At 46.5% G+C, this 27,440-nt stretch overlaps 1 protein-coding gene across 1 annotated transcript in view; it reads left to right on the top strand.

Moving 5' to 3' along the window:
- GPC4 (glypican 4) overlaps positions 1-25,611 on the top strand; it is an 87,995-nt gene extending 62,384 nt beyond the window's left edge. The window contains exons 4-9 of the mRNA XM_084813590.1: positions 4,311-4,476; positions 13,248-13,378; positions 14,660-14,806; positions 16,927-17,063; positions 19,729-19,904; positions 21,730-25,611. Of these exons, the coding sequence (XP_084669716.1) occupies positions 4,311-4,476; positions 13,248-13,378; positions 14,660-14,806; positions 16,927-17,063; positions 19,729-19,904; positions 21,730-21,938 (966 nt within the window). The 3' untranslated portion in view covers positions 21,939-25,611. The remainder of the gene's footprint in view (positions 1-4,310; positions 4,477-13,247; positions 13,379-14,659; positions 14,807-16,926; positions 17,064-19,728; positions 19,905-21,729) is intronic.
- Positions 25,612-27,440: the final 1,829 nt, after the last annotated feature.

Genomic DNA, 27,440 nt, shown 5'->3' with positions numbered 1-27,440 from the left:
GTAGATCTGTTCATTTCAGTTTATTTTTATCCTACTCTTCCTCCAAGGAGCTCCAGGTTGGGTGGAGGTTGTACATGGTTCTCCCCATATCCTTTTTATCCTCACAACAACCCTGTGAGGCAGGTTAGGATGAGAGGGAGAGACTGGCCTGAGGTCACCCCGTGAGCATCAATTGCATGGCTGAATTTGAACCTTTTCTGGCCCTGTTCTGCCTGGGGTGGGCATCTTTGCCCCTCAACCGAATTTCATGCAGCCCTTGGTCTAATTTCAAAAGCCCCAGTTCAGACTTACTGGTAAAAGCAATCTGTCCACCCCCTGGTAGCCTGTAAGGATGAAGAGAGGTGGTGGGAGGGGGACTGGCTGAAAGAGAGAGAGAAAAGGAGGGGGCAGAGAATGAGAGAGAGACAAAAAGGAGGTGGCCAAGAATAGGAGAGAGAGAAAAGGGTGTGGCAGAGAATGAGGGAGAGAGAGAAGGGGATAGAGAATAAGAGAGGGAGAGAAAAAAGAGGGTGGGACAGAGAGAGAGAGAGAGAGAGAGAGAAGAGGATGGCACAAAAAGAGAAAGGTGTAGCCCAGCAGTATACAACCCCTAAAAGATTACCCCTGGGGGAATGCCGCCCTCGGCTGAAAAAAGGGTTCCCCAAACCTTATCTAGCCACTACAGCACACTGACTTGATTTGAACCAGTGCACATTTCACCCCCATAAAAGTGATATGTGGACCCTGTTTCTTATGGATTTGATATTGTAAAATGTAATCTGAGAATCAGTGTGAAAAAGCAGAAGAATCCTGGAGATGAATGGCTGGTCAGATGGTCGTGCCGCCCTCTGCATCATCCCTCCAAATGTGACTTCAGGGCACACGTCTCTCCCCTTTTGGTGCAGAATTGTTCCTACCAGCTCTTGGGATAGTTGGGCTGTAAATGTAATTTAATAGATTAAAAGGCACAGGCCAATGCATACCGAGTGAATTACATCTGAGCAAAGCCCATGTAGCCTGTAAGCGCAGGTGAAATATATTAATCTGAAATATGATTCTCTCTCTCTCTCTCTCTCTCTCTCTCTCCCCCCCCCCCTTCCAATTTCTTTCAGTCAGTGTGAATTCTTAGATAATGTTTCATGCCTTTTTGGAATTTTGTGGCTATGGGAACTCTCTCCTCCACATATTCCCGTCGCCCTCCCTCATTTCCCTGTAGAACCTGTGAAAGGTTGGGGTAGGGATTCAGGCTATTATTGAACCCTTGACAGACATTAAAATCAATGGGTTTAAATTGCTGCCAAACGCGGACATTTCCTGCCCAAACCTCGAGGGCATTTTATTATTTTTTTAAAAAACAAGAGGGGAAAAATATGTAAGCCAGACCCCGCGGTGAGTCAGGGAGGAGGGGAACTTGATATTTTGCAATTCATAGACTTCAGAAATGTCCCTGTAATGAAGAACACATGGCTAAATTATGTGTCATTCAAAATTAGGGCTGAGCGGAAAAAGGAACGGGCGCGGGGGCTGCGTTCTTCGTGAACCGTTTCTGGCAGCATCAAGAGCATACACCCCTATCAGTGATTGTTTTGAAAGGGGTCAAAAGTGTTCACTTGCACAGGAAGCATCGCCCTCACTTGACGACAGCATCAAATTGCAAAATCGATTGGCTACCTAGCCTGAAATCCCTGATTGGCTGGGATCACCCACGTGACTAATTTGCCTGTTCAGGAAGTTTGCCCTCACTTGCTGATGTTGCCAAATCTGACTGGCTGTTTAGCGTTGTGACATCATCCTGATCTCTCCATGATCCCTGATTGTCTGGGATTAAGTCACCAATTGAGAAAGAAGATGTTGCCATAATGAGAAGGTGGAAAGGGTGAATAGCAGAAGCAAATCACAGAAGTGAGCAGGATTGAAGAAGGGCAAGCATTCCCACAATTTGGAGGGTGAGGAGAATATTTTTAACACTCACTCTCACCTCCCACACAAGTTTTGATCTTGGGATCAAAAGGGAGACTTATGCCACCAGACTGCAAGAGGAGGATCAAGTTTTTTGCATGCTCTGCTCTGTGATATATATATATATCCCTGTAAGTAGAAAACTAGCACAGCAAGAAACAAGCTGGGTAGAACTTTCCTCTCTGACATGCTAGTTTTTTAGTTGCAGGGATTTTTTAAAAGCAACAACATGGGAGAGCACTTGAAAAAAATGGCCTCCACCACCATGTCATTCTGCTGTATGGATAGACCAGGCCTCAGGCATTATGGCACTACAGCATTTACTGCAAATAAGTAAGCCTTAGGAGAGGCGTTTCAACCTTTTAGAATGGAGAAAAAACTGCACAAAAGCTGGGAAACTATCCAATAATAAGTGGTTGAGTGAAAAGGGGTGGGGCCAGGGGAAGCAGTGGGACCATCTAGGGAACCCCAAGGGCCCGATTGGAACCCCCGGAGGGCTCAGTTTTGCCCACGGGATGGAGGTTCCACACACCTGATAGAGATGGTTGCAACCGGACACTAATGTAGGTTCCTGGGTTTATACTTTGGTCACAGCCTTTGTTATCTAGGGCAAGAATCTTCAGTCTTGGCTGGTCTATTTATCCTTAACTATAATCTTCATGGACCACCAAAGCTTCTTAAATGTACAAAGAGTGTGTGATTGGAGTTTCTGTAAGCCAAAGGCATAACTAAACTGTGTTAAATGCTCCTGAGTAATCTAGATCTCCTTAAAAGCAGAAGAAACTAGTGCTCTGCATTTTAGCTAGATGGGTGATTTCGCCCGTCTAGCCACGGCTTCGGGCAGGGGGAGGGAAGGAACTTGGAGACCCGATAGGAAGCTGTGTACAGCAGCTTCAGGACTGTCCTCCCCTCCCTGCCCCCGGGACCGCCCCCTTTTCCCTGTCTCCATGCTCCGTTTCCGTGCAGAGATGTAGCCAGCTTGGAGAGAACCATGGCAGCTACGAAGGGGTGGGGTAGGGGAAGGGGAGTGCAGTTTCTGGGCTCCGAGGCTGGATCCCAGAAACCAAACAATCCTGTGGCCCTCTAGACAGCGTCTAGTGGCCATAGGATTGCTCCCTATATATAGTAGGTTAATATGAAGAGCCATAAAGAAAACCTCCAAGCAGCCAATGGATTCCACCTATATTTTTGTCTGTGAAATAAAGCGGGAAATGTTAAATGTACTATCCTCTGTCAGTAGCAAGAATGAGCTGTGTGGCTCTTTTAGAGCAGTATATTCCACACTTAAAAATTAATTCTGCATGGAGAAAAGGGATTCTGCAACCTGGAAAAATTGAGCATCTTTTTTCCCCCCTGTGTTTGCATTTTTTTTTTTCCTGCTCCTGCTGACCTTGGGAGAGGTTCAAGGAGCTAAGTGGGGCAAGGGACCACACCCCGGTCCCACTCTGGCTATTGAGATACCACCAGGTGTTTGCCATAAAGTTTGGGGCCTGTTTTCTGCAAACGTGAGAGCGAGAAATTCGGACTCTACTTGGTCAAGGTGTGTGTGTGATTTTAAAAAAGCAGCCTGAAAACATGACCAGTCTTGGCACCTAGTATCAATTTCTGCCCTTCTGCTGTATGATTATCACTGTTCTTTCTAGAGTGCTTAATGTGGACTAGGATCTTTAAATGGCTAACATTCACAACCAGTCTTATAGTGTCAGGAGGTCATGGAATGCACATGGCTCAGGCTGTAGAAATATAGATCCTTTTATATTTCAAAACTTAATGTGATACATTTCCCTGGGTTTGTGGCGCTGGTGGTGGTGGGGCACACTTTGCCTTCTGCCATTAGTCAGGTGATCCAAGAACTGCTGAGAGGTCATCCCCCTGCCACTTGCCAGGAAGAACGTAATTGCACAGGTAAGGCAAGCCTCTCCTGATCCATCACACAGAGAAGTAGAGCTGTCAGTGCTTGCTTTCCTCTTTCCTCTTCCCTCCATATTCCTATTTCCTCTTGTGTCGTGCCTACTAGGTTTGTGAGTCTGCAAGCAGGGTCTGTCGTATTTTTAAATATCTGTACAGCATTTAGAAAAGTGTAGGTGCTTTGTAAGTGGTGGTGGTGGTGATGATGATAATTTTCTTTTATTTTTTCTTTTTGTATTTAAAACATTTGTATCCTGCCCTATATCATTAAGATCTCAGGGCAGCATGCAGATAAAATGTATTGTATAAAACAATAAAGAATTTAAACAGCTCGAAACATATTAAACTGTGGACAAGCTAATACCAATTAAAATCTAAAACCATAAAACAGTTAAATGCTTCTGATAATAATGCCTCTGTCTGTGCTTCTTCTTCCTCCCCTTTATTTTCTGTTCTTCCCAAAGGTCAACCCCACACCACAGGGTGTCCGAGCGCTGCTGAAGATGATGTACTGCCCACATTGCCGGGGTTTAGTTGCCGTCAAGCCGTGTTACAACTACTGCTTCAACGTCATGCGAGGATGCCTCGCCAGCCAAGGGGAGCTGGACACGGAGTGGAACAACTTCATAGGTGAGGAGCTGGGCGTGACTCAAAACCAGACAAAGCCCGCTGTGGACAGAGAGGACCAAGCTGGTCACGGAAGGGAGAGACCTGTTTGGGCTGGATTTGGCCCACCACGAGAAAAGGCGATGCCTCACGCAAGGAGGACTCTACGTTGCAAAAACAGGAAAAGCTCCAAACCCTGGAACTAAATAGTCCAGCTTTTCTGAAAGGAAAACAATGGCAAATTTATGGCGATGTGTTGCTTCTCCATTTATTGAAGGGCTTGTGTGTATTTGTCAAGTTTAGCTGTCTTTGCTCCCCTTTCCCAGTGCCATGATTGATAGTTTTGGGGGCAGACTAAAGGCTTCCAATGGGCAGTCTGGCAAAGCTACAATACCCGTAATTCCCAAGACTGCAAGCGCAATGACAGTCATGTCTATTCATCTTGGGGCAGTGCTCTTTTGACCTGGCTTCAGATTCTGTGTGTGTGGTGATGGTGGGGCTGTGTTACCGTTGAAGGCAGCTAATTGTTGAGCATTTCGGCTTTGGCATATTTTTAGTTCCATCCAGAGTGGCATTGGAATTTCCTGCTCCAGGCCTCAAGGTGGCTAGTTATATCATTGATAGAGCAAGGAGGGAATATGTAACCCCCTCTGGGAAATGTGTTCTAAGCTGCTTTGAAAATGTCCCTACCTTTTTCTCAGAAATACAATTCTCCCAGTTCTTTGTGGGAACCCATGACCTTTGAAAAAACTTTACTTCTTCTTTTTCTTGTTTAAGCAATTTATATACCGCTTATTATATCTAACGGCATCTCCATGTTTACAAAATCAGAGATCATGATACATCATGATAAACACAACAACTCACCTGCTAAAATGTTTAGAATATTTAAAACTAAAGCTAAAAGCACAATAATTACTACACAACTTAACTAGGCAGCACAATGTATTTTAATGTATTTCATTTTCTTGTAAACCGCTTAGAGATATTTTTAAATATGGTAAGCGGTATATAAATCTATTAAATAAATAACTATGCAGGGAAGTCTTGGGTAAAGAGATGGGTCATAGAATAGAATCATAGAATCTTAGAACAGTAGGGTTGGAAGGGGCCTACAAGGCCATCGAGTCCAACCCCCTGCTCAGTGCAGGAATCCAAGTCAGAGCATCCCTGACAGATGGCTGTCCAGCCTCGTCTTGAATGCCTCCAGTGTGGGAGAGCCCACCACCTCCCTAGGTTGTTGGTTCCATTGTTGTATTGCTCTAACAGTCAGGAAGTTTTTCCTGATGTTCAGCCGGAATCTGGCTTCCTGTAACTTGAGCCCATTATTCCGTGTCCTGCACTCTGGGATGATCGAGAAGAGATCCTGGCCTTCCTCTCCGCGACAACCTTTCAAGTACTTGAAGAGCGCTATCATATCTCCCCTCAGTCTTCTCTTCTCAAGGCCAAACATGCCCAGTTCTGTCAGTCTCTCCTCATAGGGCTTTGTTTCCAGTCCCCTGATCATCTTTGTTGCCCTCCTCTGAACCCTCTCCAGCTTGTCTGCATCCTTCTTCAAGTGTGGTGCCCAGAACTGGACACAGTACTCCAGATGAGGCCTAACCAATGCTGAGTAGAGGGGAACTAGTACTTCCGGGTTTTGGAAGCTATGCTTCTATTAATGCAGCCTAAAATAGCATTTGCCTTTTTTGCAGCCACATTCACATTGTTGGCTCGTATTCAGCTTGTGATCTACAACAATTCCAAGATCCTTCTCGCTTGTAGTAGCATTGAGCCACGTATCCCCCATCCTGTAACTGTGCATTTGGTTTCTTTTTTCTAGGTGCAGAACTTGGCATTTATCCCTGTTAAATGTCACTCTGTTGTTTTCTGCCCAGCGCTCCAGACTGTCAAGATCACTTTGAATTTTGTTTCTGTCTTCCAGGGTATTAGCTATCCCACCCAATTTTGTGTCATCTGCAAATTTTGTGTCATCTGCAAATCAGCATTCTCTGCACCTCCTCCATTTTAAGCGGGGGTCTTTTAAGAGGGGCCTAAAATATGCTGCTGTTGGTGCCTCCCAAATATCGAATGACACAGGCTTCCAACTACCCACTCTGTCAGTCACCTCTGGAAAGTAGACATCGCCTCTGGGTGACCGTGATGCAAGCAGGAAGGCCTAATAAATTTCCTGGATTTCTTTGCTGGGGTCCTCTGGGCAGGGCTGCAAATGATCTTTCAGAATGTTACTTGGTGTACAAATTTGATGTATCCCCTTCCTAGAGCTTCTTACAGAGGTTTGCCTTGTCCTGGTATTTTGCACAGAGTCTTAGAAACCCACTTTCATCAAAGAGGATGCGAACACACTAGCTAATTCATCCAGGACTGTAATCAGAAGAGCTCAGAACTGAAAAGAGTTGCAGCAAAAAAGGAGCAATGGTGGGGGGCCGGGGGGGGGGCATCTTACAGAAGAGAAGGCAGGGTGCCAAGGAGTTGGACAGGAGAGGACAATCTGCTAATTGTAGAAGTCTGCACACCGCTCACAAGGGCTCAAGAGGAAAAGCTCCTTGTGAGAAGGGGGTGCTGGAGCGTTTGCTCAGGCGCAGTGAGTTGTAGGGAGAGATGTGTTCCTTCTGAAGCTGGGTTGTGGCACAGAGAGGCCCTCCACTTATCTCTGACTCCTGCCACCAGAGCTTTAAAAATGGTTCTGGTGGCAATATAAATCGGGCTGGAGTTGTGTGTGGGCTTGTATTGTCCACCCTCTGCTTTCGGTCATGGTGTTCCCTTATCTTCCCACGGCCAGTTAACTCTTATGGTGCGACTGCTGCGTGCTGCACCTAAAAAAGGATATTGTAGAATTGGAAAAAGTGCAGAAAAGAGTACCTGAAATCATCAAGGGGCTGGAGCAACTCCCCTATGAGGAGCATTTACAGCAGCCGGGATTGTTTAGCTTGGAGAAAAGGTGTGTAAGGGGAGACATGATAGAGGTGTGCCAGAGGCCTGGAAAATGGCCAATGTAACAGTAGTTTTAAAAAGGGATCTGCGTGGGGTGGGGTCTGGGAAATTACAGGCAGGTTAGCTTAACGTCTCTTCCAGGTAAATTGGTTGAAAGCATTACTAAAGATAAAATTAGTAAGCATATAGAAGGATAAGCCCTGCTGAAAAAGATTCGGAGCTGTGGTGCCACTGTCAAGAATGCCCTGCTCTCGGCATGTACAGAATGGACTTGTTAATTGAAGGCAGCAGACGCCTGGCCTTAATTTTGGGGAGGGGAAGGGGATGTACATGTGAGGAAAGGTGTTCCTTGAGGTAAAGGAATGTGGAGCAGTGGTGCTGGCAAAACAGTTGTAAGCTCTGCCCTGGAGCGTCTTGCTTCTCCCCCCCCCCCGCCCCCCTCCTCAGTTGTCAAATGCATTCGTGAAAGTGTCGTCGGCTTGAACGCCAGTGTGATCAATGTCAAATGCTGCGGCCAGGGGGGATTTACGGTGCGTCACCGTTTGTTGGCCAGGCACCAGCCAGATCTTGGCAGGAGGTAAGAGCTGGTTCAGCTCTCATTCTGACACACCCTCAACGTCTCTCTTTCCCCTCCAGTCCTCAGTTTTGAAAAGTGACAACCTTGGTTTTAATGGCTTCCCCCACCCCCGTTTTGTTGGTTCGTGCATTTAAAGTTTCTTTCTCCTTGGCACTTCCTTATCAGCGTCTGCCGCCGCTGAAGAGTTCCTAGCTGAATATGCTCTCCAAGACCAACAGCGAAATCACTTGCGCTTTAGAGCGCTGCCCTGGCAGTGCGTTCCCCTCCCTTGTCGGAGCAAGGCCTGCATTCTTTCTCAGTGATGTGTGCGATGCCATGGCACCGCAAGTAACAGAGGCCCCAATTCACACGGCAGCCCCAGGAACTTGCGAACGACCTGCCTAGCTCGGATTTCACAAAGACGCCAAATAACCAGAAGGAGCGTTTTCCTCCTCTTCTTTTAACCCCATAGTCTGTGGTGAAAACATTTCATTGCTCTGACGCCGTTCCCCACCCCCTGGGCCAAGGGAAGTATGTCTTCCTTTTTAAGATAAACCAACAAGAAAACAAAGCACTTTCTATGTTTGTGTGCATGGTGAGATTTTTTTTACAATTAAGCTGCTCCTCTTGGTTGTAAACAGGGATGGCCAATTGGCTCACTCGAGCAACGTTGAATGTTCCCCTAGCCCAGCCTTACCCAGCCTGTTGGACTGCAGCTGCCATCATCCCCAGCCAGTGCTGCCATTCTGGCTGGGGATTATCACAGTTGTAGACCAACACATCTGGAGGGTAGCAAGTTGGGGAAGGTTGAACTAAGGCAAGCTTTGCTTGGTTCCCAAATGCTTCCATTTTGCTGGCACATCAAAAGCGTTTTTCCCCCCTCTTCCCTCACAGTACAATGAAGGACATTCATCGTAGCAATCATTACTCAGAAGGGTGAAAGCTGAGTGTTTTGGGAGCCGGCTACAGTCCCATCTCAGACTACTCTTGTGCCAAGCTATTCCTTTGCTTGCTGGGCGTTTAGTCGATGGCAATTCCTGGTTAGCTGAGGCCATACAATTGGGATTGGTGCGGGGGGCATTTGTGTTTAGTAGGTGCTTCTATGATGTGCTGGCGGTCTTGAAGGGAAAAGAGATGCTTTGTTGCAGTGACCCAGTTTACATGTCTACACAGTAAACTGGTGCACGCGGCTCGATCCCTCTAGCATGGCTTCTCCCAGTCAGAAACTCTGGCTCGGTGCTCTGGCTCGCTGCTCTTCCTGCCAGCGGCAGCAGCTAAACAAACCAGGGATCCTCCGTTTCTGGTTTATTCAGCGTTACATCCCAATCAGAAACTCTGGCTTGCTGCTCTGGCTTGCTGCTGCTTCTGCCAGCAGCAGCGACTAAACAAATCAGGGATCCTCCGTTCCTGGTTTATTCAGTGTTATGTCCCAAGCAGAATCTCTGGCCTGCTGCTGTTGGGTAAACTTCCCCTGAGAGAATTCGTTCTTCATTCAGAAAGTAACGAATTTGTCCACGTGAGCGCCGACAAGAATTCTCCTTTCATACAAAAACCTGTTCCGTGTATATGCGTTTTTGCGCATGCGGAGTATCAAGGTGTATCTTGGAAGCTGTAATTTGAAATTGTGTAGAGCAGCGTGATGTCACGTGGCCCCGTTCTGATTGCTGTTTTCACGTGGCCTGCCTGCGCGATGATGTCTTGTGGTGCTTACTCTCTGTCCTGTTACGAAGATCGACCTGTTGAGTTGTCCTCTCTCTCCTCAAAGCCAGAGCTGTGGTGGTGGCGACAACAAAGGAAGCAGCTAATGAGACTGCTTCAAGTAAGTTTGCAGGGTAGGCTGGGGGTGTTCGAGGTGGTACAGTGACTGAAAAACAAGGGTGGGGGGATCTGTGTGCTACTTTGCTGCACATACTCCAAAGCTCAGAGTCAATTCCAAACGTAATAGCAAATTGGTAATGCATCAATCCAGGCACGCTACAAAGGTGAGCATTATGAACGGATGAGCCAACTAATTACAAAATTTGACGGCATCGCTACTTACAGCTCTGGCTTGCCTGGGAAAAGACAAGCCAGAGTTACTGGTTTAGACATCCCGCTAAACAAACCAGGGGTGGAGGCTCCCTGGCTCCTGCTAGCAGGAGGAGCCAAGCAGAAGCGATTGAGCTGTACACTCTAGCGTGTTGTCTGGCTCACAATAAGGCATCATGTTAAAAAACTGTGGCTTTCCGTGACACCCTAACGTGTCCAATATCAATTTTTCCTGGGAGCCAAGAATCCTTTTGGGGTTTTCTCCCAAAACTAGTGGCCGGGGGGTTGGGGGATGGGATGATTTTCTGGCCACTACCCTACTACAAAGCCCAGGGTCCTTTCTTGTGGTCTTAAAATGCTTGTTTTCCTTCAAATTTCCTTGATGATGCTTGCCCTTGATGGACTAAGGTTCTAAATAAATATGAACGACAGAAGACCCCTTTAGCTGAAAGTATGTGTGTGTTCCAATTTTTCTTTACTTTTATTTTTTAAACAGGAAAACCTGAAACGCAGCATGAGTAAACGATGCAAAGAAGGCAGATGGTCTTATTTATTTTAGATAATTTGTTCTGATTGCAACATTTCAGGGAAGGGTACAGTTTGAAGAGTGGAATCTTTGCCCCCAGGGCTGAGCATGCGAACTGGGTGGGGAGCATAGAATAATGGGAGGAGGAAGCCCACAAGAGGTACTGGTGTGGAGAAGCAGAAAGTTGCATGAAAAGCAGAAGTTCTAGCCTTTCGTTTTGGTTTCTGAAATGTTGAGATATCTCCCTAAGTAACTTTCCACATTTCTGCGTATCTGTTCACATTCCCTTTTTCACCTACATGAGCTGGAAAAGTGCTGTTGGAAAGTTGGGTGGATGGGAAGTAATAGACCAGCTGTCCCCAGCCTGGTGCCTTCCAGATCTTTTGTACTTCAACTCCCATCAGTCCCAGACATTATGGCCAACAGTCAGGAATCCTGGGAGCTGAAGTCCAAAACAGGTTGGGGAAGGCTAGAATAGACTGTAATTGGTGAACCAGTGACTCCAAATATGATGATGATTTACATTTCTATACAGCCGATAGCTGAAGCTCCCTGGGTGGTTTATAGAAGTTAAACCATTAAAATACAGTATACAAAGTTTAAAAACCATTTACATAAAAGCATACGGACAATATATCGAAAAACAACTTTGAACTAAAAACATTTTTTTAAAAATCCAACAATAAAACAAAAAAACAGTATGCAAGAGTCAGCAAAAGGAACCAGAGTTCTAAACAGGGAAGGCCTGCCGGAATAACAGAGTCTTTAATGCCTGCTTAAAAACCTTCAACGAGGTCAGCAGGCGCATTTCAACTGGCAGGTCGTTCCACAACTGAGGGGCGGCGAAGGAGAAGGTTCTCTTGCGTGTGGCTGCCAATCTCACATTAGGCAGCCACAGCAAATAGCCCTCAGAGGACCTTAGGTGGCGGACTGGGACGCAGGGGAGAAGGAGCTCCCTAAGGTATCTGTCCATCCTGTTCCCCCACTAGTTTGTAGTGTAGATCTGTAGTGTGGTAAAACTCAGCAAGGCTGGCAGAGTAAGCAAGCCACTTTGTATCTTTGTGACATCTGTAGCTTACCAGCATCAACACCTATTTGCATGATTTCAGAACCCCTGGCTCTCCCCTGCACTAATCGTGGGCAACTACAGACGGGAGGCGAGGGCTTGAGAAGACAGTAGATAGAAGTGCTGGGCATAAGGCAAGGCAGAATCGATGGGGCCACAATCTAGAGATCTGGGAGGACCTAGTGTCTTTTGCTTATTGTGTTCTGAGTAGAGGGGAGGAGAATGACTTGCATGGAATGACTCAGGGAGGAAAACGTCAGGAAGCTTCAAATGGGTTGAAGGTTCAAGTGGGTATAGAAGTCCCTTTTCGTGGAAAATTATTTTAATGGAATCGGTGTGGATGGTGTGTGATCTCGATTTACCCTAAGTTTATCTTGGATGGCACAAGACATTGGGAGAGAAAATGTGGAGGACAGGCTGAAGGAAGGCACACAGCTGTCTTGCTGTCCTGCATGCTCCCCAAACTTTTTGAAAAGCAAGCACATGGACAGGAGAGGAAGTGAGAGTCGGGGATATAAGTTCATACAGGTGGGGAGGGCAATGCAAGGTTGTAATGGTGTGCTCTGTTTCTTCTGTCACCCTCATTCTGTTTTGGAGATGACCCCACTGGAGCCATGGGTGTGGGTATGTGCGTGGAGGAAATCTGAAACATGGGAACGGGACTTGTGCTAAAAAAAGAAAAAGCAGCAGCAGCAAGAATTGGAAAAATGATAGATATACTTTGTCTGTTTATTAAATTGATGTACTGCCCATTTGGCAGATGCCCTCAGAGTGGTTTGCAATCATAAAAAGCCCAAACAATAAAATAGCCAAAACAATAAATACAACCATGAAAATATCAAGATATTAAAACATTAAAAATAATGTCAGGAGAAAAGTTAATAATCAGAGTGACAGATTAAAAATTAAATGCCTGCTGGAAGGTCTTAACCTGGCATCTAAAAGTCCACCACGAAGATGCCAGGCAGATCTCTTTGGGAAGGGCATTCGATGGAGAGGGGGCCACTACAGAGAAGGCTCTTTCCCTGGTAGCCACCCATTGCACTACTGACTGGGTTTGCACAACATGCAAACCCACACTCAGTGGTTGAATGTGGGTTGTTGAACTGTGGGTTGTTTGTTGCACCATGGGTTAGCGTGTTGTCTGAACCCAGGACATTTTCCGCAAGGTGGTTTGTTAACCCTGCAGTGTGGCTTATTCTTCTCTAACAAGCCACCTTGAGAACTAATGGGTTATTGTTGGGTTGTTCAGCGTCGTTAACAAGCCACACTGCATGGTTAACAAGCCACCCTGCAGAAAATGTGCTGGGTCCAGATAATACGATAACCCACAGTTCAACAAACAACCCATAGTTCGACAACAAGCCACCTTGAGAACCTGTGGTTTGTTGTTGGGTTGTTCGGGGTGGTTAAGAAGCCACACTGGATGGTTAACAAGCCACTTGGGCTGCGTTCAGGCAACACGATAACCCAGCCTGCGGAAAATGTGCTGCACCCAGACAACATGATAACTCACAGTTCAGCAACAACCCCCACTCAACCACTGAGCGCGGGTTAGCGTGTTTTGTGAACAGGGAAGAGCCTCCGGAGGTGATGTTAGCAATCGGGCAGGAATTGTCTGGCATGTGCCATGGCGGAGTCTCCACTCAACCACTTGTCGCTCCTCTCTTGTTTTCTGTGGTTAGACTCGATGCTGATGGTAGCTGAGAGACTGGAGGGCCCTTTCAACATTGAATCGGTCATGGACCCCATTGATGTCAAGATCTCCGACGCCATTATGAACATGCAGGAGAACAGCATGCAGGTCTCCCAAAAGGTATGGCAAGGCTGCATTGCATACGGAGAGGGCTTGGGAGGGGTGGGTGTCATGCCCAGCAGGATGAAAATCCAGGGCTAGAAAAATACCTGGCGCTTAGTTGCCTGGGCTCCATGTTTTCTGCTGCCAGTGTCCCAAACTTCAGTATCCTCTAGGCATTCTGGGAAGTGCTTTGCCTCCCGTTGGCTGAGTGTTGGAAGTGACCCCGTGTGAGTGGTGTGAGAGGGAGAAAGAGAACTTCCAGATTATGGCCTAGTCCTCATAGTTCAATTGGCATCCTTTTACTTGGAGGGGGTTCTGAAAATTGATTCTGCTTATACATTAGGAGGTGCTGATAAACGGATGCTCCAGTTATGAGGATTCTTTTCGCTGTTTGCAAATGGGACTATGAAATGTTAAGTCTTATATGCCCTTGTATTGAACCATTCACCTGGTCGCCAGAGGCGGCTAGGAATTCCATGCAGGCGAGTGGGTGGGATCTCTCTGTCCCTCCCAAACCAGGCTCCTTGGTTTCTGGGCTTCCTCTGTGACCAGCTGAGAAATGCAGCAGGCTGGCGGAGGCGGGAAACAGATCACCCCATCCCTCCTCGGCCAGCCCACTTGGTTGAAGGCATTTATTTTTTCCTATGGCAGCTGTATAGTACCTCATCCCTCCTCTGTGGCTAGCATGGAAATGCAGGCTAATGGAAAAAAATCACAGGCTAGTAACTTTTAAGGGATTATTTACAAGATTTTTCATATGTTGCTTTATGTTACTGCTTATGCTGCTTTTCAGCTCAAGGCCTTCGAAGTGACATACAAAAGTATTAAAATACATAATAAAAGTAACAACATGATACAATTACAACAACCAAATCAAAAGACAGCAAAATGTCAACTATGCAATTTTTTTAAAACTCTCATTAGTTTAATTGCCTTCTACGATGTGGGTTGTTCAGCAATTTGGGTTGTCAGGTCACTTGGAGTTCTGTTGTGTGTGTATGGGGGGGGGCAATCTTTTTTGAAAATGTGAGACAGGAAGCTGAAAGAGAGAGGAATACAGATGCATCCAGAATTAATTATCTGCCATGAACAGGTTAAAATGTTATTGTAAGATGCAGGATACTAAACTTGTCAGTTAGTAAGTGCTGAGATGGCTCAGAAAACATCTCCCCCAAAATACACACAGCCTAGTATGTTAACTCCAGACTACAGGTATAATTCCCATAAGAAATTCTGGCAGGTAAGAGCAAAGTTGTACAAAAACTAGTTTCTGAAGCTGTTATGTCTCCCTCGGCCTAGGTATTCCAAGGATGTGGGCAGCCCAAGATGCTGGCACAAAGTCGAACATCTCGCTCAGCCTCGGAAAGTAGCTTCAGCGCCCGTTTTAGACCCTACAACCCAGAGGAGCGGCCAACAACGGCAGCGGGCACAAGTTTAGATAGGCTGGTAAGTGTGCAAAGACCTGTCATGCAATCAATTACGTCCAAAAATGGGATTCCTCTCCTCGCACCCAATATAAATGGAGTAGTGGTTTTCCCTTCAGGGGTGCAGACATCAGAGATGTCAAGCTGTTTGCATGCTCTGAAGCTCATCTTTGAATCCATGAGAACTAGAAAGTTGCTGTCGAACAACAGTGAGAAGGGCCCATTGCCTTTGAGCTGCCCATCTGGTTGGCCACTATGGGAAACAGGACGCTGCTCCAGAATGGCCATTTGGTCGATCTGGTGGGGCTATCATGTTCCCTGCTTGCGATGATGATGAATACTGGAAGTCAGTTAGGCATTCTGTTGAAGGAATACTTGAGCCACCTTATGCACCATCGTTGGTGAAAAGTAGGGATGGCCATTATGGAGAAATCTGCCCCTTTTGGGGCTTGATGGATTTCCTTGGAGCCCCCAGGAAATTTCTTGGTTTTTGTTTTCTAAAATTGCCATTTACGCACAAGTTCACACAAAGTGCAGCCATAGATTGCTTAATTTTGCTCAGATTACACCTGCAATTTGCACAAATTAAGCAGTTAACGATCACTACTTGTAGAAACTGTGCGAGTTGCAGCTGGAATTTGCATAAGTGGTGGTTGGAAAAAACACACAAAAACAAATGGAAATCCACCTGTTGGCCTGACCCATACAGATGGGGTCAGGCCAACTCATGGGCTAGGGAGCTGGAGTCCAGGGGGCTGAGCTGCTGAAAGCTCAGTGAATTTCACTCCCTGGACAGATTCCTCCGACACCTCTAGTGGAAAGGTCGGATATAAATTAAACAAACTGACTTCGTTTTGTCAGTGCTCAACCTTGATCCTGAGCCTGCCCAAAATTTGTATTCATCATCTGAGGCCCTGATAGGTGTCCCACCTCCTAGAGAGATGAAGTTGATGGGCATTCGAGATGGGGCCTTTTCTGTAGCAGCACCCCGGTTGTGGAACTCCCTCCCTCGCGAGATAAGGCTAGTCTCCTCTTTGTTGCCCTTTAGACAACTGGTAAAGAAAAACATTGTTCTGCTGAGCTTTTAATAGTTAACGGCGCTCTCTGGCTTTACCGTCAATCCTTGGTTTTCATGAACAATGTTAGGGTGGACACTGAGCCCATAGAATCCCAGAGTAGTTCTGATTCTGAGGAAGAGGAGTCGCTCCTGGGAGAGGAGCGCGCTCCTCTTTCCCAGGGCCAACAGCTGACAGAGATTCCTCCCACCAGCATTCCTAGCTTAGATAGCAGTCCTGGGAGTGACAGAGCGCGGGAAGCAGACTTGATGGACGCGCGATGCCGACGCAGAGAGCGGCGCCAAATGGAGGGCGCAGAAAGGAGGCGTAGTGCCCGGTTGGCGCGCAAACAACGGTTGTGCCCAGAGGATCCAAGGGAAAAGGGGAGGGACTCTCCCTAGCCCGTAAGTTCAGGGTCTGCCAGTGATTCCCTTTCAAACGGGGGCCAACTGTTCCAACTTAGGGCATAGGTACTCTGCTCCTCATATCTAGTTGCTAACAGTAGAGCTGTTAAGTTGTAAAAGAGGAATAAAGCTTTGAAAAGAATCCATTTGTCTGTGTCTGGACTTGGCTACTGGATTAGACTGAGAGAGGCCTCCAAGGAGCCCTTGACAAACAGCGTTTTGCAGAGTTTCTTATTCTTTTGATTGCTCGTATTTGTACATCGCCTTGAGCCCTCACTCTGTGGAGGGTTGCTCCAAAAATATTCTAAATAAGTAAATATTGGCCAACTACGTTGGTTGGGAGGCTCTGAGTTCCAGCACTGTCAGAGAGGGAAGGGCCGTAGCTCAGTAGAAGAGCACAAGCTTTGACTGCAGAAGGTCTCTGGTTCCATCCCCGGCAGCTCATCCCCTGCCAGATGCCCTAGAGAGCCACTATCAGTCTCCCAGAAACCCTGGAGAGTGGCGTTCCTGATCCTTGGCTATGTTGGTTGAGGCTGATGGGAGCTGAAGTCTAAAACGTCTGGAGGGCATCTGGTTGGAGAAGGCTAGGGTGGACCATTCTGAATGAGTTTGACCAATGGCCTGAAGATTGCTAATCAAAAGAAGAAGCGCTGTGGCTACGGTTTCTCTCATTTAACCGATAGGTGACGGATGTGAAGGAAAAGCTGAAGCAAGCGAAGAAATTCTGGTCCTCCCTTCCCAACAATATCTGTGGCAGCGAGAACATGGCTTCCAGCAACATCCATGAAGAAGAGTGCTGGAACGGGAACAACCAAAGCAGGTTTGGAAGAAGTCAAAAATTTCATTTCAGCTTCATCCTCTCTGACTTCCAGCCTCTTGAAACACGGGCAGTATCTAAGGGGGTGCTCACACCCCCCGCCAATTCTTTTGCACCCCACCGATTCCTTTCCACAAGCAGTGGGTCTTGCCAATTCCATTGCGTGAGTGGGACCCAGCACATATGCAATGGAGATTTGCCGCTTCCTAGAGGAAGCCCTGAAACAAGTGGAAATGCTTGTTTCTGGATCGGGACCGATCCAGAACTCTGCTGACCTGCCCTGTTCCAGAAACGAGTGTTTCTACTCATTTCAGGTTGCCCCGGAAGCACGAAACCTCCATTCTGCATGTGGTGGGCGCCATTTGCGGGAGGGAATTGGTGGGGCACAAAACATCTGGAGGGCCACAAGTTGCCCATCTTTGGTCTATCATATGGAGCACAGACAGATCAGAAGAAAATAGGTTCCTGTGTTTGGGCTGGGGAGAACTTTCCTGGACTTGAATTGGGCGGCGGGGGGGGAACGTGGGGCAAAGCTGCATTCCCTCGTTCATGCTGCCGCGGGGTGGGGGCAGATTTGGAGGGGTGAGTGTGCAAAACTCACTGGCTCTTCCCCAGCTCCTCGCCCTACTGAACACCATCTTTAATTCCCCATAATTATCTGGATCCATTTCGGGCTGGGTTCAGGCCAGATTTTTGGCCTTGGTTGCCCTGTAGGATGATGTATGGTGGGAGAGAGACGGGGGGAGTGGGACCCTGTTGATACCCCTGGATCTCTCGGTGGCTTTCGATACCATCGACCATGGTATCCTGCTGGGGCGACTATCTGAGCTGGGAGTGGGGGGTACTGCATCGCAGTTGCTCTGCTCCTACTGGGAGGGCCAGCTCTGGAAGGTGGTGCTTAGGAAATGTTGCTTGTCCCTGTGGATCCTCCAATATGGGGTTCCTCAGGGGTTGGTTTTGTCCCTATCTACATGAAACCACTGAGCAGGGTCATCCGGAGTTTGGGGTCGCGTTGCCATCAGTATGCCGATGGCAGGCAGCTCTGCTCCTTCCTTTCATGTTCATTGGGTGAGGCTGTGGATGTGCTAAATCAGTGCCTCACTGCGACAGTGGCCTGGATGAGGACTAAAAAAAAAAAAACTCTAAAAAAACGCTAACCCACCCCAAACGCCCGCCTGAACAGCCAGGTTTTCAAAGCCCAGTGGAAGCTCATCAAAGAGGGGGTGTGGAAAAGGTCACTCGGGAGGGAATTCCACAGAGTGGGGGCCACCACAGAAAAGGCCCTCTCCCTAGTTCTCACCAGCCTAGCTGTCCTGGCTGATGGGACAGACAAAACCTATTAAGATAGGTTTGAGATAATAACCCCTGTAGAGTGGCTCCACCAGTCCTAAATAAAATATTGCAGAGTAACTAGAGCACCTATTTTGCTAGAACAGAACATTGGTGAGAGCAAATCCCATAGGACGTTCTTCAGATGTTTCGAGATGAGTTGCCGCACCACGGTATGTTCCGATGTAGCGTTGGGAGTGCTTGGATTGGCCACACCTCTAGGCGCGGGCAGCCTCCTGTGCGCGGGCAGCCTCCTCTGTGATGCCAGTGCAGTGTGAAGTGCGTCTTGCGCTTGGCGCATCCCCAAGCCCTGCCTCTGGCAGCCCCGCCTCAAATACTTGGTGGGCAGGGGCAGTGAGAAATGCAGGCTCAGGATCCACAGCTGCAGCTGGACCCTGGCCACTCCTTCTCCACAGGCTCCTCCCGAGCTCCTCCCCCCAAATAGAAATGAAACAACAACAATAATAATGACGATGCTCCCAGAACAGCAAAGCATCATGATGTATTGTTATGCCAAGGGGCATTACAGCAGCTGGCAACAGTGACAAGCTAGGAGGAGTGCTGGAAAATTTACCCTCCCCAACCCGGAAAATAGGTGAACTGTACCTCTCCGTCTGCCATTTGCAAATGGAAGAGCAAAATAAAGGGTGCATTTGGGTTCAGCCTTATATATTTCTAACATTCATGTACCGATCCCAGCCGGGCTAAGATTTAAAGTTTGCCTGGTAATAATGAATCAGAAGATGCTTGAGCAACTATTTTGCACCTGGGTCTGGTTGGTATTGCTCAGGGCTCTAGTAAAAGGCAAAATAGATTGGTCCAGCCTGAAGTCTATGCAGGCCTGCCCTGCTCTTAAAGAGAGCTGGCTGGACTGGTCTTGTATCAGTCCCTGCTGGGTATATGGACTGGTGTGGGACCAGCATTGGCTACAGCTCCATTCAGCTTCTGTGCCATGGGGGTTGGAAGAATGGAAAGAGTGCAGTTGATTGATTGTCCAAATGAGGCCAACTGGACAAGCTGCAGGACCCCTTTGGAGTTGGGAGATCCAAGTGAACAAGGCTATATGGCAGCGTTCCCCAAGCCACTGCAGTTGAGGTGTTTTGGGCTACCACTCCCAGCATTCCTGACTATTGGCCATGCTGGTATTTTGAACAGGAGTGTGTTTCTGGGAAGCAGGCGAGAAGGCTGTGAAGACAACTGCAGTCCCCAGTGGTCTGTCCCTAGCAGCTAATATGTCAAGGTAGACTTCCCCTGAACACGGAGGTTCCGGGCAGTTATCATGACTAATAGCTATGGACCAACCGATCCTGGATGAGATGGATGGCTTTCGTTACCATAGGTACGTCTATGCCGTGATGGCGAATGGCCTCGCCAACCAGGCGAACAACCCTGAGGTGGAAGTCGACACTTCAAAACTGGACATGGTGATTCGCCGGCAAATCATGGCTCTCCGTGTGATGACCAATAAGATGAAGAATGCTTACAATGGGAATGACGTTGACTTTATTGATATAAGTAAGTCTGACTGTGTGTTCCTAACAGACTGCATGTGTGTGGGGCTGACTGGAATTCAAGTGATGTCAATCGCTCAGCAAGTAGAACATAGGAAGCTGCCCTGTACTGAGCCAGACCCTGGGTCTATCTAGCCTAGTATGGTCGACACTGACTGGCAGCAGTGGCTCTCCAGGGATTCAGGCAGGAGTTTCCCCAGCTCTACCTGGAGATGCTGCTTGGGATCGAACCTGGGACCTTCTGCATGCAAAGCGGGGGCTCCCCCACTGAGCCACGGCCCTTTCCACTTGTTCTCCCCCAACCCATTCACTTTGTATCATCATAAGAACCCCATAAGGTAGATTAGGCGGAGAGAGAGAGAGAGAGAGAGAGAGAGAGGGGGGGAGGGGCCCAAAGTTACCAGCTAAAGAAAACTGAGCCAGAATTTTTAAAAAATGAGGCATGGAACCTGGGAGTAGACACTGATCAAATACAAAATTAAGGGTTGACCTTCAGATTCCACAAGGAGCACGAGGGACTGTCCCATGAGGACTGTCCAAGGGGACTCTTATGTTCAGGTTCTTCCCCCCCCAAACTCCTTCTCTGAATGTAGAAAACTAGGAAGACATCGGAAGCTGCCTTATATACAGAGTCAGACCATGGTCCATATAGCTCAGTATTGTTTACACTCACTGGCAGTGGCTGCCCAAGGTCTTAAACGGGAGTCATTCCCAGCCCTACCTGTAGATGCTGGGGATTGAACCCAGGACCTTTGGCGGTAGAGCGCATGCTCTTCTACTGAGCTATGGTCCCTCCCTAAGACAGCCAAGAAACCTTATCCCTGAGATGCTAGCTTTTCATAGACTGGAAGTTTTTGACATGGTGTGTGTTGGGGAGAGGGTGGGGGGATGCAGGCAACTCTAACTCCTCCTCCACCAGTCTTCTGAAATGGAACAGAGCAGAAAAGACTTAACCGTATGTTCGACATGGAGCTCTTTGAAGATGGTTCGGAAACTTCAGCTGGTGCAGAATGTAGCTGCCTGACTGTTGATGGGGACTGGGCAGTCTGCTCCCATGGCAACCCATACTGCAGTGGCTGCCAGTGCATTTCTGAGCCCAATTTAAAGGGCTGGTTTTTGGTTTTAACTTTCAATGCCTGAAATGGTTTGGGCCCAAGTTGCCTAAAGGACTGCCTTCTCCTCTGTCAACACTCTGAAGTCAGCAACACAGGCTGTTCTCACTTGTCCGCCGCCAAGGGTGGTTAGGCTGGTTAGTACAAGGGAGAGGGCCTTTTCAGTGGTGGCCCCTCACCTCTAGAATCAGCTTTCATCCGGGGATCGTCAGGCCCCTTCTTTGCAGGTCTTCAGGAAGAATCAGAAGATCCATTTGTTTTCCTTGTTCTTTCTAGAGTCTATTGGTTGCAGGTTTTATTGGTTTTCTTATAGGGTTTTTTTAAGTGAATAATTATGTGTGGCTTTTCTATTGTATTTGTTTTGCATAGCTTTGTTTTGTTTAAATTTGTAGGCTGAGAGGGTTCTACACTTAAAGGCAGCCATAAAATCATTCTAAATAAAACAATTCATAAAATAATGTGTGTAGATTTAGCCCTGAAGTTCCAAAGCTGCTTGACCTACCAGAGTTGGAGCTGGTGATATAATCTGGATTTGTTTGCTCTGCGTTTACACCTGTTTGTTGCTTGCTGTTGTCTGAATTTGCATTGTGCAGGGAGGGGCTGGGAACATGCATGAGAGGGACTGGGGCCATGTCCATTTGGCTCCCTTCAAGCTCCCAGAGTCCGCAATTTGGTGCCTCTTTAAAAAAAAACCATTTTGTCTCTGATTTCTTCTAGGTGACGAAAGTAGCGGAGAAGGTAGTGGAAGTGGCTGTGAGTTACAGCAGTGTTCCCCCGAATTGGTGTTGAACGTAACAGATGTAACACAGAATATCAACAAAATGGACAAAAAAGCAACCGATTCTGCCACCCACCTGGGCCTATCAGAAGCAGCCCTCTTTCTTAGCATCCTCTTGTTCCTAACTGGGCAAAGACAGTGGAGATAACTGTGCCGCTTTTTTTTTTTTAGAGCTGGAGAGCGTAAAAAATGACTTTTATTAAAAAAAAAGGGGGGGGGAAGTAATTGCTAAAAGGCACCTGATTTCACTTGTGTACCATCTAGTGACTTTGGGGGTGGGTTCTTTGTAAGTTAATGGACAACAATGTACAGTTTTTACTATGTTGCCACTGGTTTTAATGAGTTTTTCTTACTCTCAATTTTGAGGAAGGGAAAAACACAAGGATTTGGACCAGTTAGTCTGACCTGTTGACTGAGAAACCACAATAAATGTGGTTAACTAAGTGTATATACAGGCCTGTAGGTAGCTATGCTTTTGTGTTGTTGTTTTTAATCAAGTTCTTCCTTCTCTCTCCCTTTTCTTTCCTTTAATTTTATTTTAGCCTATTTCCTGGAAAACAAACAAGTTCTATCTTGGCATGTATCAAGGATTATAGTTTCTTTTTTTCTGAAATATGAAATTATCTGTACAGAAGCAAAAAGGGTTTTAAAAAAATAATTTATCATATTTTGCGGGCAAGGAAAGAAGTTGCCCCAAAGCAACAGAAGTCGCTTTGTGTCGTTAAGTTCCCACGTGTATCCGTCACGTTAGATGCCTTATCAAAAAAAGAAGTGGAGCTAATTTTTTGGGTTTCTCCAGTCTTTAAAACAGAATGTGAAGGGTTGGTCTAATACACCTTGTTCCTTGTTCTGGAAAGCATGAATTACCTTACTTTCCTGCTCTTCTCCAAGCAAATTATCCAGCCGCATTCATGGATTTTTTTGCTAGATTAGAAGAAGAGATTCCACACCATTCTAGTGGCTAGGTATAGCCTTCCTATTGTTTGTCTTTGACGCATGGCCAGTCAATACAATGTCTGTTCTCTTGTCTCAGTGTAACTTGGGCTTGCCTGCCTGCAAGCTGTTCTCTGTGGACCACTCCATGTAGGAATCTTGAAAAGGTCCTTGTTAGGGAATTCTTCCTCTACCAAATGGAAGATGAGGAGACCAGTCCTAGATGTCCCATTCGAGCAGGGGTGGCCAACTTGTGGCCCTCGAGATGTTTTGGCCTACAACCTGTGATGTATGGAGCCAGGGGTCACAGGGACATGGCTTTGGGATTTTTGGATTAGCACGGACGTTGATGTTATCTGCCACCCAACACAGAATTCCCTGTTCCCTCTGAACTTGGCTGCAATCTTCACAGTAGCTGGGGAGGAAATCTGTTTTCTCAGTAACAATATATTGTTCTGTTGTAATGCAAAGTAGTTTGGGGTGGCTTGGTTTGGAATGGGCAATTAAGAGCTGTTCATTTTACAAAGGCCTGCTTCTGGTGGACATGAAAACTGCTGGACCTGGTTTCTTGGTATGGATCACCACCACCGTAGCCACCTGGATTTTTGGACTCTCCTTGGGGGCGTGTCTGTGGGGACTGTCATGGTGCCTGCACTCCAGGATTTACAACTCCCATGATCCCTCAACATTGGCTATGCTGGCTAGGGCTGATGGGAGTTGTGGGCCGATCCATCAGGAGGGACACAGGTACCCCACCCTTGAGTTAGAGGGTTACACTAAGTTTCAGAAACAGACTTTTAGGGAACAGGTGAGGCCAAGAGATTTTACCTGTAGGGACATTGGGTCAATGTGGAGCAGGGCTGGTGGTCTTCTGCATGGAACTTCCCACAACTGGAGCTGTGTCATAGTTAAGTGGCAACTCCCAAATAAATGTATATAGTTCTATTTTTATTTTTAAATTGAATTAAATCGCTTTAAGGAATGTTAAGTCTGCAGACAGACTAAAAACTATTCTAGAAGTTTCTCCCTATTTTAAACAGCCGTTGGCATCCAGCGGACTTCTTCTGGCTCCAAAAACAATCCACTGAGAGTGAAAGAGAGAGACTGAATGAGGGAAGTGAGGGGGATTTATTGCAGTCCAATGTTGTATTGCAAGGATGGGGGAGTGTTTGGTTTTGTTGGGGGGGGGGTCCTTTCCTATTTTTATGCATAAATTACTTGGTAGCTCAGGGTCAGGATTTTTGTTCACACACCAAATTCCTGTAGAAGAATTTTATATTAAGAGATATTAAGAAGGAGTAGTCTTGGCTGAGATACTGCAATAAACCGATCCCACAGGCACAGTATTTCTAGAAGTAGCCAGTTATTTATTAAAACACCATGTTACTAAACTAGGCATCATTCTGGCTAAATGTTTGGTGTTCTGTTTTCCCCACCTTCTTTTTTGTAGAAAGCCAGTCACAAAAGCATAAAACCTGAACAAGAGTTATAAATTTATGCATGGCGAGTGGGGGGTGGATTGTAAATAGCAGTTTTCCTTTTTGCAAGAAGTTGGGAAAAACGTGCCGATCGCTTAAACTACCTCAGTTCTGAGGAATTTCCTTTTTAGCTGTTTTTCCCCCCTCAGTGCTATTACATTGACTTGGTAGAAATGGATCCGGGGCCTTCAGCACACAGCCAAAATTGTTATCCCCTACAGACCTTGTTAGATTGCTTTTAATTTAGAACGTCCATCTAAACCCAGCTGTTTTTTCTTTCAGCTCTCTTCCCTGACAAAGGGATTTTCACAAGAGTCCTTTTCTTTTTTCTTTTTTTTGCAAAGGGTTTCCATGGCTCCTAATGAACTGGATTTAGCCGTGTTAATTTCTTTTTCTGTTGTCCTTTTTTTTAGCAATGGCTTTAAATTGGCTTATTATATGCATTTCACTTGTGAAATAACACAAACCGAATTTAAATGCTTGGGTTTCTTGTGCCTGTGTTTTAGCAAGGTCTAACTGGGTAACTGTACTCTTTTTATTTTTAGTTTATGGTTAATGAGCTTGCCTATACGATTGACGTGGTTTATGGTGAAAAGTCAGGGGAGCTGGGAGAAACAAATTTGAGTAGAGAGAATGAACTGGGTATTGAGAGAGCTTTCGGAAGAACTAGACCTTTCTGGATTCTCAGCTTTGGAGCTCCATACGGGGCCAGATCGCAAAGTGTCTTCATTGCTTCACAGTTACAACATTGTGTGTGAATGGTCCGTCACCCAGGCATCATCACCAAAAGAACTTTCAGTGTCCCTTCAAGTGCCAGCAGCAGTTCCATAAGTTCAACCGCCCTTCATGAAGTGTGCCAGTGGTTTTCGTTTGTTTTTTTAAAAAGCACGTTTGTGACAACTCTCCTAGAGGGTGGTGTTGCCAGGTTTCTTCTTTATTTTTAAGGGTTGTAAATTCTCTTCAATACAACAACAAAAACAGCCCACTTGCTGTACCTAAGAAAGCCCCCAAATTTCTGTTTATCATTTTTTATAACTCATGGCTTACTAATTATTATTCATTAGGTTGTACTTGGAAGGACAGTGGTACGAAAATCCAGCAATGCACAGCACAAGTACTGGAAATCGTTTATTTGGATGGGGTTTTTCCTTTTTCCTAACCAAAAAAGAAGAATGAAATAAAAGGACATGTTGTCATCTTGGAGGCTACAGAAGCCAGAGTAAACATAAACATAGAATGACAAAATTTGTGTTTTTGCTTGTCTTTTAATGATGTGGCAGGAAGTAGCCTAAATATGAACTCATAAGGTACGCATGGGTACATACAAGTGTGGGTACATACATACGCAGAGCTTGTAGAATTCTACGCAGGATCACTCCAACACAGCAATGGCTAAATATATTTTTTTTAATGATCAGCCTCAGCACTGTTTTTGTTATGTAATAGAACGAGTTTTTAGTCCTCGTGGATCCTGAGAGAAGCTTCAAAGCCATCCAGATTGTAACATCTGTTCAAGCATCGAGAAACACAGAAGGGTGTGTGGGCCAGTTTGCATGTAACAGCAAATTGTGCGTTAATTAACCCACAATTTGCAAGGCCCGAGCAGGAGCGAACAAGCAAACGCGCTGTCCCGGCACGCTCCTCAGTTCCACTTTCTGTAAACAGCCTAATGTTCTCCTCTTCCTAGGTTGTGAGCGTGACATGCAAACCCCGGGTGCTGGGTTGTTTAGGAAGTAAACAAGCCAGCGGTTAACCCTACAACAAACCATGGGTTAACCGCTGGGTTGTTTAGCCCCTAATTAACTCAAAATTGCCGGTTATGTGTGAACTGGGTCTGTGCGTGTTATCCTATTAGTGCTTTTGTTCTCCACCCAGCACTGTTGAACATAAGAATGGTGCCAGATCGGACCAACCAGCCCATCTATTTTCAGCGGCACACAGATGCTTCTCTGTACTTCCAAGCAAAGCAGGAATGAGACAGCCACCCCTGTTGCTTGTCCTCAGCATGTGAGAGTGGTACCTTACCTGTAGAAATGGGGGCTCCATCTAATTCGCCATTGTTGAGGGCTTGCCTGGAGTTCCCTAATCTCATTTCTTTCTCTTGTGGTATCTAACAAGAAGCAATCTCCCAGGCCACTGTTGTTTTATTTCAGCCTTCCCCAACCTGGCTCCCTCCAGATGCAACTCCTGTTGGGAATTATAGGGAATTGTAGAGCAGCACATCTGGAGAGCATCCAATTGGGCAGGGCTGTTCATGTATTTCAGAAATGTTTTAGACCACTTTTCATGGGCGGGAGGGGAGGAATCCCAAAGCAGTTCACAAAGTGAAATCATGATAAAATTCCATCAAGTCAATCAATTTAATAGTAATAAAACAATATAAGATTTTGTTAAAATAACTCGAGTGTAGCTGACAATGCTAGCAGTCAGGAAAACATCCAGGCAAACAGCTGTATCTGAAGTTGTCAGTGGAAACACTTCACACTAGGAGCCTGCCTAATCTCTATGGGGAGATCATTCCACGTGGTAGGGGCCACAGTGAAGAAGGCCCTGCTCTGCACCACGGCCAAATGAACATCAGTAGGCCATGGTATGGTAAGCTACTCTGGTTTGGGGGGTTATGAGAGTTGTAGTCCAACATATCTGGAGGGCACCAGGTTGGGGAAGGCTGGTCTAGAAGACTCCTCAGAAGGCTTAAAAGGATATTGTACAGCTGAGAAAAGCAACTAAAATGATCTAGGGGCTGGAGCAACTCCCATATGAGGAACGGTTGTAACAGCTGTGCTTGTTTAGCTTGGAAAAAAGGGGGGTGAGGGGAGACATGATAGAAGTGTACAAATTATGCATGGTGTGGAGAAGGTGGAGAGGGAGACATTTTTCTCCTTCAGAATACTAGAACACAGTGGGGTCCTCCCATGAAGCTGTATGGCAGGAGATTCAGAGCAGATAAAAAGGACTTCACACAGCACAAAGTTAAACTATGGAATTCATTTCCACAAGACACAGGGATGGCCACCTATTGGATGGCTTTAAAAGGGGGTTAGACAAATTCCTGGAGGAGGAGGCTATCAATGGCTACTAGTACCGATGACTATGCACCACCTCCAGTACCAGGAGCAGTGAGCCCATGTACACTAATTGCTATGGAACATGGGCGGAAGGGTGCTGTTGCGCTCATGTCCTGCTTGTTGGTTCCCAGTCAAGAAGTGGTCGGCCACTGTGTGAACAGAATGCTGGAC

The sequence above is a fragment of the Heloderma suspectum genome, chromosome 9, assembly GCF_057233095.1.
Source record: "Heloderma suspectum isolate Gila_16-S chromosome 9, 16-S_ref, whole genome shotgun sequence".
NCBI lineage: Eukaryota > Metazoa > Chordata > Lepidosauria > Squamata > Helodermatidae > Heloderma > Heloderma suspectum.
Note: the sequence above shows the minus strand (reverse complement) of the source record. Positions and strands in the feature narration are given on the sequence as shown.